Raw genomic sequence first — 13,399 nt, 5'->3', positions numbered from 1 at the left:
GCTGGACCCCCAGCTTGTGTCCAAGATAGCACTCACAGTATAGGGGTGCTTACCATAGGGAGGCTGTAAGGTTCCATTCTGACAAATCCAAACCCCACAGCACGGACATCCTAATCCAGGCCTCGGCCTAGCACACGGTAGGAAGTCTGCCAGTTTTGGCCAACTCATCACTGAACAGATTTCAATTGACTGATCTTGCCCTAACCACGATGGAGAGTAAAAGCCTATAAGCAGAGGCTGCCACTAACAGATCCTTCCCTAAAGGCCACTGGGTTTCTCCTGCTGGAGCTAGAGAGAGTTCCAGTGTAGGGCATGACCGGAGACGGCAGAGGGTATCTAGGATGCCATTCTCCATCACAGGGATTGGTGATGCACGTCTGCAAATCCTCTGCCTGCAGCCTGGACCTGATACCAACAATACAGCCTTTGGGGGGCAGAATCTGACCAGCTGAGTCAGCGGCCACACAGGGAGAAGAATCGAGCAAAGGACTCCCTGGAAACCAAGCTATCCCTTACACCCAAAGCTTGATAAGGGTTTGGAAGAAATCCAATCAGAGCCATATACCCTTTCACAAGAATATTCTGGCAATGGGAGTCCAAAGGCCATCCTCAAATTTTACTTCTTGGGAAAAAAATCTTGAACCAGATAAGACCAGTGGGGAGGACCAGGATGGTGAGGTCCAGTGCAGTGAGGCCCAAACCCTGCTTACCTGGCAGCTTGTTTGGAGGAGACGTGCTGGGCTGGTGGTGGGGGGAGCTGTGCGTGAGCAGGGGGTTCAGGCTGTGCGTCTGGTTGGAGCTATAGGCATCCATGGCCAGCTTCTGCCGGAATGCCTCCTCCTTCCTACGGTTTGCAAACCAGTTGTAGACACGGACCTCAGTGACCAAGTTGGAGCCCAGGCCATGGGCTTTAGAGGGGGATACGCCTCGCTGCAAACATTCTGCCCTGGAATGGACAGAGTGGGGATGGTGAGAATGGCAGGGGGTGGGAGGAAGGAGAGTTCCTAGTGTTTGCCAGACATACAACTGTAGGAGTCTTGGTTAGGAGTGTGCAGAGGTGGATGGCTGAATGGGGAGCTGGGAAAACCCTGTCCTGAAAAAAGGTCGATCCATGTAGTTATCTGATAGGATGACCAGGGGGAGGCCTTAGCACACACAGAGTAGGCTGTGCTGCCCCGGAAGGCAGGGGCTTGGGTCTCTGGTGTGGCTCCTAATGAGAAGAGAGCTAGTTCAGGGAGGGGGCCATGTAAGGTTTCCTGACACCTCCTTGTTCTGCCATTCTTCCCATGACACAAAAGGCAAAGTCCCTTGGTGGCCTTGACTAAGTCTCTTCATAGAACTAGGAGAGAACTTCTGGGCTTTTAGGGTTTGGACACCCCAAAAGGGTGTCAGGAAAGTCAGATTCCTTATTCATACCCAAGAACTTCCTGCAGAGGGAAGATTGGGTGGGATATAAAGGAGGGCAGCTGGAGATGGCCAGTCTCTAGTTTTATTAGTGACGATTAAACCCCAAACCCAGGTGTGAGTAATATTTTTATATACCACTAGATGCGGGGAGAATTCTCAGCAGCACACCTGAGGAACCAGTGGCATGCACAGGTCCATTTCTCTGCCTCCCTGCTTCAAGCCTGGGCTTCCTGGCCTCATTCTACCATTGCCAAAGCCAACCCAGCCCAGGGACAAAGAAAGGGTCCACAGGCCCTGGCCAGAGTCAAGAGAAGGTTTTTTAGAAAGTCAGTACTGGAGCCAGGTAGACTAGGGCAGGGATGAAACAAAAAGATATTCCAGGGATTTCCAAAAGTTCTTTCTTAAAAATACACATAGTTATTAAAACACAAAAAAGAACTCTATTAGCGTCAATGTGGGCAGAGTGGAAAGAATACGTCCGACTCATTCTTAGGCTCTGGTCAAGTTTCCTTTTGGACCAATGGGTATACAACAATTGGTAGAGGCCAGAGCCAGAATCTGTGGCTCAGATATAATTTTGCCCTGGCCTGTAAAAAGGTCAAAGAAACAATTTTTTTTTCACTTCACTGGCTGGCATCATATTTTATACCAAAATTCTCCAGAGTATCTTCTAGAATAAGAATTGATGGGAGTGTTGGACAGTATTCCATAGAAGAAAGATGCCACGGTTAACCACCAATGACACTCCATGGGTTTCTTGGCTGGAGGACTTCTCAGAGCTATTCATCTATGAACATATGTTGTGACTCTCTAAGTATCCAGATGATGTTTCTCAAACTTATTTCTCAATACATTGAAATGGGGGTTCTGGGAAATCCCTCTTAGCCACACTTCTCTGGACCATCAGGGTCTCCATATCCCGGGACTGAGGGCATGGATCTTGGGTCCACAGGTGGGCTTCTGGTGGGGTTACCTGTTGCACTCCTCCACTAAGGCCTCCCTCTCTTCCTTGCTGGGGTTCTTTTGCCGGTCGTAGGCCTGGTACAAGATTTGCTGGGACGCGGGCCCCCATTTGAACCGGTTGCGTCGCATCTTCTTGTTGGTGGGCTCAGAGCAGGCGTCGTCGGACTGCCCAGGCCCCTGGCTCTGTTGACTGAACTCTGGAAAGAGAAACAGCAGCTGATCCTGACTGCTTTTGTCTGTCATATTTCCAGAGCTCTGGACTGTCTGGTTGAACTCTGAAAAGAGAAAGGAGTAGATTTGATAGGGCCGGTAGCCTTCACCCAGCAGACAGACAGACGGACGGACAGACAGACGGACGGACAAAGACCCCATAATTCCTCTCCCTTCTGCTTTGCAAGCTGCTGTGACTCCACGTGGGCCTCCTGAGGGGAGGCCTCGAGCCAGGCCGCTCACTGCCCACCTCAGTTGCTCCAGCAAAGCCACTGGGTTCCTTCTTTCCCTGAAGGAGCTCAAACGTAGCCAGCCATGGTTTTGAGATTAATTTTTTTTCCTTTGGTTCCCTGGCCCTCCAACAGGAAGCAACACTCTGCATCCTGAACTCTTGTATATGGATGGCAAGGGGTTGAACCCAGCCCAGTCTCAGGCCCACGGGGAAACTGCTCAAAGGTGCAATTTACACTGACATAACACATTCAGAGACTGCAGATAGCTCTCCCCACTTTTCCTGTCTCCTCACATATCCTAGGCATTTGCATTCTATAAGTTCTGGGAAAAATACCAAGCCCCAAACCTTTTAAATGATGCTTTGAAATAAACATTCCTGGAGCTTTGTATTAAGAAGAGAAGATGCACTTTAGATTTCAAGTGTAATTTCAAAAGCAAGAGTACGTGTGTGCATGTATATGTACATGTGGGTGCCAGGGGTCAATTTAAGACAAACCAAGATGGAAAAGTCTTACAGATTTGCTAATAAATCTAAAAGATGGCAAGTGCAGAGACCAAAACACAGGCCCTTTCTAGGAATGAGGTTCAACGAGTTGGAGAAAGATATACATAGATGGAATGGTGTTCTCTGTCTGCTTCCAGGGCCCAGGCATACATATTTCTGTTGAGTGAATGGAAAAAGATGGCAACTTGGTCCAGATTATGAAATTTTATATTCACTTTATGACAGCTTAAATAAGATTCGATATCTACTTTATTAAAGAGATTTATGGTGTCCTCTTCCTCGCTTCTGCATGCAGCAGAGTTCATCAGGGGCAATTGATTCCTTTTTACAGATGAATAGACATAGAGGCCAAGCACTCTGTTGAGCAAGGACATATAATAAATTCATTTACTAGCTCCTGGTCCCCATGTTCTGGACCTTGATGTTTTTCTTTCTCAATTCCAAGTAACTCCTGCAGGTCTCAGAGCATTGGTGGCCACAACCTCCAGAGCCCTATGATAATGACTCAATGTACCATCATTTCTTTTTTTCAGTACTGGGGAATGAACCTAGAGGCCTTCTGCCATTGAACTACACCCTCAGCCCTTTGTAAATTTTATTTTGAGACAGGATCTCACTAGGTTGCGCTGACCAGCCTTGAACTTGTGGTCCTTCTGTCTCACTCTCCTGAGTTGCTGGGATGACAGGCTTGTGCTACCATACCTGGCTGTGCCATCATTTTAAAATGTACTCTTTCCTGTTCCTCTGGACAACTGGACCCCAGATGCTTAAGGTTCAAAAGTCACTACTTCATAGCTGAACCCCCTCTACTGGGAGGACCCCCTCCCAGTGTGTTCCTTCAGTCCACTTTCCTCCAGCAGTTGTGAGAATCCATTTCCATCACAGGGAAACCAACCTGGACCCAGTATCCCAGACGCAGGTGGGTGGGCCTTGGCTTAAGCAGTAGCCAGATCATGAACTCTCTCCCTGGCAGATGGACTGAACTATCACTGGTGCCTTTGATTTGGGGCTCACCCACTTTTGGATGATTCTCAGGCCTTCTTAGGACGGTTTCCTCTGGTGCTCAACAATGCCTTTAGAGATCTAAAATAGTCTCTGGTAAATTTAGAAGGGAGAAGTCACTGACTCTTTGCGATAATGTGGTGTGCCAGATGAGTTGCTTAACTTCCTGGTCACTCGGCCTCCCCACTTCTGGAATGGGACTGGGCTGAAAGCCAAAGGGGCACTAAACAGTCTTTAAGAACATTAACCCCTGGTCAGGACAACGATGATGACCCAAATTCCTATGGTGGTCATACTTTCCAAAGTGCTTTCACGCTCCTTGTGTTATTTGGTCTTCATGGCGCTCTCTGTGTGCAATTACCTAAGGGATGATCAAAAAGGGGAAAGAGAAGTTGCCTGCATAAGACCAGGGTGTCTACTCCATGTTTTCTCTCCTTTCTGTGGTCTGGCAAAGCACCTGTTGAGTCACTCTTGAGACATTGCCAAAGCCCATGTAGATAATCCCAAGGACCTGGGATCAATGTAAGATTTTTCATTTGAAACGAATAGATGTTGTCATGGTTGACATGTAGTGAGCTATTTCTATGGTGAAGTTTGGTACCACATCTTCTCAATGTATCCTTTCATCCCACCCATTGTCACAGAACTCTCTCTGTGAGAAGTCTTACTCTTTCCATTTTACAGATGAAGAAATTGAGGTTCAGAGTGGGTAAACAACTTGTCCCAAATTACATGGACGAGGGGTAAGAATCAAGATGCAAACTCCGCCTGGAGACTCTAGGGCTTCTAACCACCAGTTTATAAATCACATATGGCTAAAAAGAAAACCTAAATAATACACCCCCAAACTCCTCAAGTCTGACTTCTGTGGAGGTGATAAAACTGACTCCTGAAGCTTTGTCTGTGGTCGGGGGAAACACAGTCTCCCCTAGTGTGGGGGCTGCCTCAGTCACCTGCCCTCAAGAGGCTGCAGCCTGAATGGTGTTTGGCCCAGAGCATGCCTGGATCAGCTAGGGGGATCTGCCTGCAGGTGCAAGGTCTACTGACCTCAGGGGCTTGAGGAACTAGATTCCCACTAGATTGCCTTCCAGCCACCTCCAATCCTCCACTTCCTTTTGGATTCATTGGGAGGGGGAGGGAGGTAGAAAATGTTCTTTGCCCATAAAATTAACTTAGAGAGGTTGGTTTAAGCAATCTCTTCATAGGCTTGGGGGGTAGTTTAGACAAGGAGACTCTGTGTGCAGACAGACCCATGAATATTACCATTTATTAGTTTTGTTTTTTTATGAAAATCTGTTCTCATGTATCATCTTTTTAAAAAAATTTTCCCTCTCTCTTTCTCTTTCCACTCACTCCGTTCACTTGTGTTCTTCTTTTATTCATCTCCCTTCCTAATTCTGATCCCATGCTATGTGTCTTGTCTTCATCCTACAAGATTTGATTCAAATGTCACCTCCACTAGGAAGCCCTCCATGATGTCTCCAGGTGATTTAGTAATTTCCCTGCTGCCCCCTGTGTACACCTTTATAAAAGCTCTTAGAGAGCAGCTGTCATTATTTACCCAAACACCTCAACTCCCTCAGTGGATTATAAGTCCCTGCAGAAAAGGACCTGTGTGTCCACAGCCTGGCATAGTGTTGGGCACATATTAGGTGTGTGTATGATATTAACAGAGGAAAGGAATGTTTCTTAAGCTTTATGTCTCCTGTGACTTAAAAACAATAACAATGACAACAGAAAGTCCCTTGCAAATACTACCATCATCTTTTGTAAATCATTCCTTCTTGAGCATCTTAAGAATCTGGAACGTCTGCCATTTTAGAAGGTCCAGCCACCCTTTTCCTGCCCCCTTGTCCTTTCTGAAGGGACTCCCAGTGAACACAGAGAGGCAGCAAACCAGAGATGGTGCAGAGGGAGCCCCCAACAGTTCTCGGGCCTCTGGAGACTGTGGCTCCTGAAATTTTTCTTGGACTTTGTAAGAACTATTGAGTTGGTTCATGTCAGGAACACAGATTCTTCCAGAGCTAGTCATCGTGGATGGGGGTCAACCCATAGTTTAAAAGGCCTGCCCTGCCAAGCCACAAAGGGTTCTCAATTGGCTTCTTCCCATCACTCCATGTAATGCTTCCAACCAGAGAGCAAACCACCATGCACATGAGATAAATACCTAGAACCTTTCCTTCCACAGTGAAGGGCTTTCCAGCAGACACTGAGATCACAAAGACGGTCACCATTGCTTCAGAGCAGTGTGTAGCATAAAACAACTAGTGATTTTTCAAAGTGACTATCCAGCAAGGGGGCGGGGGGGGGAATGCCCTACCCAGAAAGCAGTGGAAATAAACATCTTGACAAGGAGATACAGCCATGGCCCAGAGAATGGTGTGCTGCGAGAGATAAGTGACAAAAAAAAATTTTCCTAGGAAGTAGTCCAGGTCAAACTCTATGAAAGTGTGATGTCAAGGTTACTGTCCTAAAATTAAAAGACAATGTGCTATTTGTACCCCTGTTATTCCAACGCAGTGCAAGCTTCCCCAGAATTCAAACCAAAGACCTTCCTTCCAGTATTATTCCATAAAAGAAATCTTGAGACAGAAAGAAAATCTGGGGATAAGGGTGGGAATAACATGAATGGATGGGTCAAAGTTCCAAGCATAGAAACTTTTATTGTGCCCTTCCTCAGTCATAAATATAATCTTCATTAGACAGTCACCAGCTGAGGTCCCCAAACTACTGATGTTTGTAAATGTGCATCAGTACTTTAAATTGCTTCAGGATTCAATCCTACCACTTCCCCTCCTAAAGAACAGGGTCAGGTTCTGCATATATTTATCTACACAAACACCTTTACTTTTAAATACTTTTTCCAGCACGGAGGAAAAGAATAGTTCTTATGAATGATTGGAAGTTATTGACAGCTATGAAATATCTTCTCTGGAAACTCTGGCCTGGGGCCATGTATCAATGGGGGATGCTGGGTGTACTTGGTGGAAGATATTCCACTCTTTTATCATTTGGTGTCAAAGAAAAGGAAATTGGAAAGAAGGACCAAAATATTCAAGGTACATGGCACACGGTAAAGGGCCTGTCAGAGCAACTAGCTGGATGGTAAGGGGCTGGGAGAGATGAAAATGATACAAGTGAACCCACTGGGTATCAACTATGAAGGTCAAATGCACCTGCCATCTTCCTTATATTTGCCAAGTGCTCACGATGGGTCTCGTGATGAAGGGGAAACCGAGGCAGCCCACAGAAATCAGAGTGAGGACACAGATCACTCCAGATTGAGGCAGAGGCAGGCAAAGAACACTTACGTCGGAGGATCTCCCGTTGCTTCCTGACGTACCAGGTATACAGGGCGGCACGCTTCTGGGTCTTCATAGGGGTGCCCTTGTTGAGGTGCTGAGAGAGGTGTGATTGGTTCAGACCGGTGACATCAACCACTTCCCTCTGGGGGATGTTGTGTTGCTGCATGTAGCCTTTGATCATTTTGGCAGCCCTCCAAGGGTCCTCACTAGACAGAGAAGCAGATGGTGAGGGTGCTGGTGGGAGATGTCTGGGGAGAAATATGCTCTTGCTAGGGCTCTACCTATACTCTATACAAAACCGATCTTCATGGCCTTCTCCACCTGTTCAAGCTACAACCTTGAGAGAGGTGTGAGGTTAAAGTCAAATCTAATCAGAAGAGGAGCTACAGGCCCCTGAACAGTAAGGACACTCTTTTCCTTCTGATGTCAGCAGAGAACAGATGACTGCTCATTTTCAGGAATGGGCAAGGACCATCAGCACTCTCTCTCATGAAACAGAAAGCAAATCCATGTTTTATTGTGCTTTCTCTCATTTTCCTGTAATTCAAGAGACTTAAAAAGTGAGAGGCCCACTAGGAAGCTTGAGATGGGGCGGGCTGATCCTACAAGGATAGGAGATCATGTCAGTTTCTAAATTCACTTAATTTCTGTCTAAACCTCCCTTGCACAGATTTCCTTCTAGAAGTCGGTCTTGGTCTCTTATGAAATAGGCGTGGATTGTATGGGTCCAGCTCCTGAGAAGCCAGGAGGACTTCTTAGCCAAATATCAAATAACTTCCAGTGTTTTGGAAAAATTTTCACAAAATAACATGATTGAAGAATCACACCACTTGCAAGGCAAGTAAAGTTAAAAAAAAAATTATCCACAGCTGCACTTCCCAAATAAAACTTAATGGGGAGGAATGATTTCAATTTTGGAGTAAAACATTAATGATCCCAAGTGCCTTGCTTTCCTGTATTTTTACATTTCTCTTCTGAGAGGGAAAGGGAACCTGGAAGGTAATGTTTCTTACAAATTTCAAGCATGAGCTAATAATGTAGTCATACATTTCATTTCTCATAAACATAAGTGTGCAAAAAACTCGTATTTGACTTTGAGGTTTATTTATTTAAAATATTTTCAACTTTTCTAATATATTTTCTTGTTTATTGAATAGAAGATGTAAAAAGAGAAGATAATGCAGAGTACAGAATAAAATTATTCAAGAAGCAACTAATTCACATAGGTAATTTTAAAAAATGCAGCTACACAGTTAACTTATATATACATATATACACATATATATATATACATATATATACATATATACATATATACACACATATCCTTTTGAGAGGACGTAAAAATAAAGGGGAAAATTACTTTCAGATGAATCTATAAAAATAGGAATTAAAGCAGAGGCCAAAATAGATACCCTACTGTAATGCATAATCATTTATTTCTAATTGGTGCCTCTATGTCAAATAAATCTTGTTTAATGAATTAAAAGATCTCCAGTAATCAAACGGAGATATTTTATAAGCATTTGCATAGTTATGATTATTTTAGCAAGACCTTGATATTAAATATATGAGAATCCAGGCTTTGAAAGAGATGTTTCTGAGAAATGCAAACTTTCAGATTAATTATATATTAGTTAATAACGAATTTCTCAAGTATTTACAAAAGAATTTCCAAAGACTACAACATAATGAAGAAACAAGAACAAAAACAAATAAAATGAGTTCCAGTTTCAAACGTGGAGAATTCACTTCGAGTAAGAGAAAAACAAGGTAATAAGCAAAATTTTGGACATTCATGTAAACATCAGAGATCACTTAAAAACTTATTTCTGGCGGATATTTCCACAGATATTTTTAGGGTGGAAAACACTTTCAGCAGATGGGAACAATAGCTTCAAAACTTAAGGGAAAAAATATTTGGGTTTTAAAAGTTAATACTGTATCGCTTTAACAGATTCTTTTGGCTGTTTTCCTTTTGTTTAAATTTCTTTACCTGTGCTCATTTTTGCGTGCCTAAGAAATCCATCGAAATAGCCTAACGTTCTACCAAGTGCGAATGTTTCTGTGAAAAGAGGGAATTAGCTCAACGATCGAGATGATTAGATAAATAATAATATTTCAAAGCTCACAATAAACCTCATAAACTGAGGCCCAACCTTTAAGCACGAATTAAAAGACTAGAGTTGGGGGGTAAGATGGCGTAGTTATTATACCTTTATACCTCTCTGAGCCGAGAATTCACGTGCATTCCCTGGGAAGAGCTCAGAGAGCTGGTTACTTTTTTATTATTATTACTGTTTGAAAAATCGAGCTCACTTTCAGGTGTTCCGCACCCGGATAAAGGCTCTGTTCCCTAGGAGCGCTCGCTCGCAGCCATTGTGTTCCAAGCGCAGGTGTCAAACGCCGGACTCGGCGCCCGCATTGTCCGCGCGACACCCTTCTCAAACAATGACTTTGTTGCCCAGGAGCAGAAAAGACCTGGAGGGCCCCACTCCTGGTCGCCAAGCTTTCGTGAAGAAGCCGCGACTCCATTTCCTAGCCAGCACCCGATTTCCCTAACGCAGCCCGCTCGGCTGGGACCCGGGGACGCGGGAAGCGCGCAGTCCCCCACCTTTCCTTTCTGGCCCATCTCCTTTGTGGAGCGTCCAAGCTCCCCAAGCATCCAACCGCTCCCCCAAAGTGATCTTTTCTTTTCCTTCTTTTTTTCCCCCGCCTTAGATAACAGGGTGGGAGGAAACATGCATTCGCCTGGCGCTCTGGAGCCAACTCTGCAATCACCTGGGAACCGCTAGCAATTTCTTGAAAAATTGCTTTAATAAAGTCGGCCACTCCCGGGGGCGGTGGAGAGAAGGCAGCGCTCGCCTGGGAAAGGGAGGCCAGCCTCGGGGTCTGTCCTGCGTCCCTACCTCAGCGAGAATCTCGGCCTCCCTAGCCCTCCTCCCCAACCCACTTTGGGGAGGAAAGCGGGCTGAGTCCCAAGACCCCGGGACCGGGCCTTGGCTCGCGGTCGGCCGGGCCCTGCGGGTGTCCGCGGCCTTGGAGTTCCGCGGGCTGCTGCAGAGATCAAGCCGCGCTGCTGCGGCGGGCGCTGGGGCGGCGCCGAGGCCTGGGGGGACGCGCCCCGCAGCGCTGTGCGTGTGTCCGAGGGAGCAAGCCCGCGTCGGCGTTTTTATTTCCTTCCCTTTCTAAGCCGCGTTTACAACTTCACCAATGAATAACCCGCCTCTCGTTTCAACCTAATCACGGCTCTTTGTGTATCTTTCTGTTGATGATTTATAGAAATAAATTAATAACACCCCAACTCCACGTGCTACAGTTTATGTTACATCTCAGCCGCGTCCAGCCCCAAAAGAGACCGCGTGCGGAGGGGCGCCCCAGTTCTCCTCTGGTTTCCCCTTTTCCTCCCGGAGCCACGATTAGCAGCGGCGGCCTGAGGCCGGGCACAAACGGCCTAGGCCGGGATGGCAGGCGGCGGCAGCCCGGTTGGTCCACCAGGCCCTAAACACCTTCTGATCGCTCTGGAGCCCCAGACTCTCTCCAAGGGTCTCCTCCTTCGACCCGACTCAGCCTTCTAGACTCCACACCTTCCTGCTCCCTAACCCGGGTCGGGGAGAAATCACCACCAAGCGGGGGAAAAGGCGAGGGAAGAACCTCCAGTCTACAAATTATAGCAAAAAACACTTTTTTTTTTTTTTTTTTGGAGGGGGATCTGGAAGTCCCCTGGATAGCCTTGGCCAGAGGGCAAGTCGCCGGATTCTCAGAGCACAAATTCAAATGCAAGTTCATATCCCACCCCAAACTGGCGTTGCGGGAGTGCGACCGAGGCCGATGGAGTCCGGCGCGATTTCTGCACTGGCCCCTGAAACCTTGGAACCCGCCGTGGCGGTTAAGTGTCTGAGGCCAAGCAAGGGGTTCCTTCCTAAAGCTGAGTGGCCCGGGAGCGACGTGCAATCTAAGGGAACCGCTTGGCTCCTTGGATAATTAGTAACTAGCTGTCAAAGCGTAGGCCGGTTGGGGAAGACCAGCAAACGACCCCGGGCCTCCGGAGAGACCTCCAACCTGCCTGACTTCTCCTAGGGGCAGAACTGGTGGCGAGAAGTGTGCAAGCCCTGCTTTCTCAGATTGAGACCAAATCTTTGTGAAAGGGGTCTTATCCGAATTTACCCCACCCCATCTCGGCTTGCTTAGATTTGTGGTTTCTTATGCCCCGTGCGGGTCCACTCTCACTCTACAAGCAAAAGTTCCCCTTTACAAATCTAAACAGGCGTGGGGATTCGAGAAAATCCCGACCCTTGCATAGTTGCTGTGGAGGGGACTGCCCACCAGAGAGCTGGCCTCCCAGATCCTAGTTCCAGTGCTGCCAGTCCCTTGGCAAAGAATGGCAGATCGCTGCTCTTCCAGAGGCCTGCCTGGCCGAGCCGGGAAAAATGAGTGGCCTGAAGTTTGTGGGGTCGCAAGCCTCGGCTCCTGAGAAAATCACTGCATCTACCTGCACGTTCAGTTTCAGGGTCAAACCTCCAGTCAAAAGGTTTCATACCTTGGGTTCTTTCAGGCCGAGTCCCAGTCCCACTGGGAAGGCCCATGGGTCTTTCCACTCTAGCCTGGGGGCCAAGAGAGATGAAGCCTTTGGCCCTAGGGTCACCTGGCTAAGGGACTGGGAAGGGTCCAGGTGTTGGAAGAGAAGCAGAGCATCCTGGGGTGGGAGCGGTTTCTCTGGTAGAAAACCGACCGAGAGAGTGGTCGACCCAGACTCCTTCAAAACCAGGAGCAGGGGACGCCGGGGTCGCCGGCAGGTACTCTGCACCTAGCTTGCTGCCTACCTGAGCATTCGGTCCACCTCCGCCCGCTGCTCCGCTGCTTCCTCGGTGTTGAGAGCCTGCAGCTCCTTAAGGATGGGAGGGGTGTCATAGTCGTCACCGTCTTCGGAGCCCTCGTCCCCGGACAAGCGGCCCTTGGTGTGACCGTTGGTGAGGGTATGGAAGACCGGCTTGGTGTCGGGATCTGTCCCGCTTCCAGGGGACAGGGGCAACGTCTCCAGTTTCACCCCAAAGCTCGGAGATGGCAGCAACTCCTCCAAGGCCTGGATCAGCACCTCCTTGGTGACCCCGGAGCTCAGCAGGGCGTTCAGGAGTTCTTGCTGGAGCGATGTGAGCTTGGACACCATTTTCCAAGGACGGAAAAGAAGGGGGTTAGGGGGTGGGTGGGTGCAAGTGAGGAGGGTGGAGGGGAGTTCCACCAGCAAGCCCCAAGTTCTGGAACCCCTCCACCCTTCAGCCTCCAGACACCTGTTACTCCCCCGGGGTCCGGGAGTCTCCTCTGAGAGGAGTCAGAAAACTTCTAACTTGCCATGATCGCCACCATTAGGCCATATAAGATATGCAAATTAGTGGGAAGGGCCCAGCTTTCGGCAAGATGCAAATGGTGGTGGGGAGGGGGGGAACCGAGAGAGAGGAAGAGACTCAGGGGCAGTCGTGGGGAGCCGGAGACCTGGACCAGGAGCTCGGTTTGCCAGAGCCCATTGTACTCACGCTGGGGGTCTGAAGACCTTCTTTTACTGGTTCTGTTTATCAGCCAGACTTTAGTTGACCTTTGGACTTGTTAAACAAGTGGCCTGCAACCTAGGCGCGGGGGCTTTTCCACAGGCGGCAGGCTCGGCTTCAGCCCAGAAAGAAGAAATTGAGCTTCGGGGGTTTCAGGTGAGAGCTGGATAAAGTTGGGGGACCCTTGGAAGAAGTGGATGGAGAGGATGCGAAGAGTACACAGCCTCCGC

General features: G+C 47.8%; 1 protein-coding gene across 6 annotated transcripts in view; it reads right to left on the bottom strand.

Annotated features, from left to right (window-relative positions):
• The window catches only part of Hnf1b (HNF1 homeobox B), a 51,435-nt gene extending 38,642 nt beyond the window's left edge, over positions 1-12,793 (bottom strand). For 3 of the 6 annotated variants that reach the window (XM_077800942.1, XM_026398035.2, XM_026398034.2), the window contains exons 1-4: positions 12,450-12,793; positions 7,633-7,832; positions 2,381-2,645; positions 711-946 (exon numbers count right to left, since the gene is read on the bottom strand). In XM_077800942.1, the coding sequence (XP_077657068.1) occupies positions 711-946; positions 2,381-2,645; positions 7,633-7,832; positions 12,450-12,793 (1,045 nt within the window). The remainder of the gene's footprint in view (positions 1-710; positions 947-2,380; positions 2,646-7,632; positions 7,833-12,449) is intronic. The other 3 variants (XM_026398038.2, XM_026398037.2, XM_026398036.2) reach the window with 1 other exon arrangement.
• Positions 12,794-13,399: the final 606 nt, after the last annotated feature.

This window comes from Urocitellus parryii, chromosome 7 (genome assembly GCF_045843805.1).
Source record: "Urocitellus parryii isolate mUroPar1 chromosome 7, mUroPar1.hap1, whole genome shotgun sequence".
Taxonomy (NCBI): Eukaryota; Metazoa; Chordata; class Mammalia; order Rodentia; family Sciuridae; genus Urocitellus; species Urocitellus parryii.
This window is presented reverse-complemented; position numbering and strand designations above follow the sequence as displayed.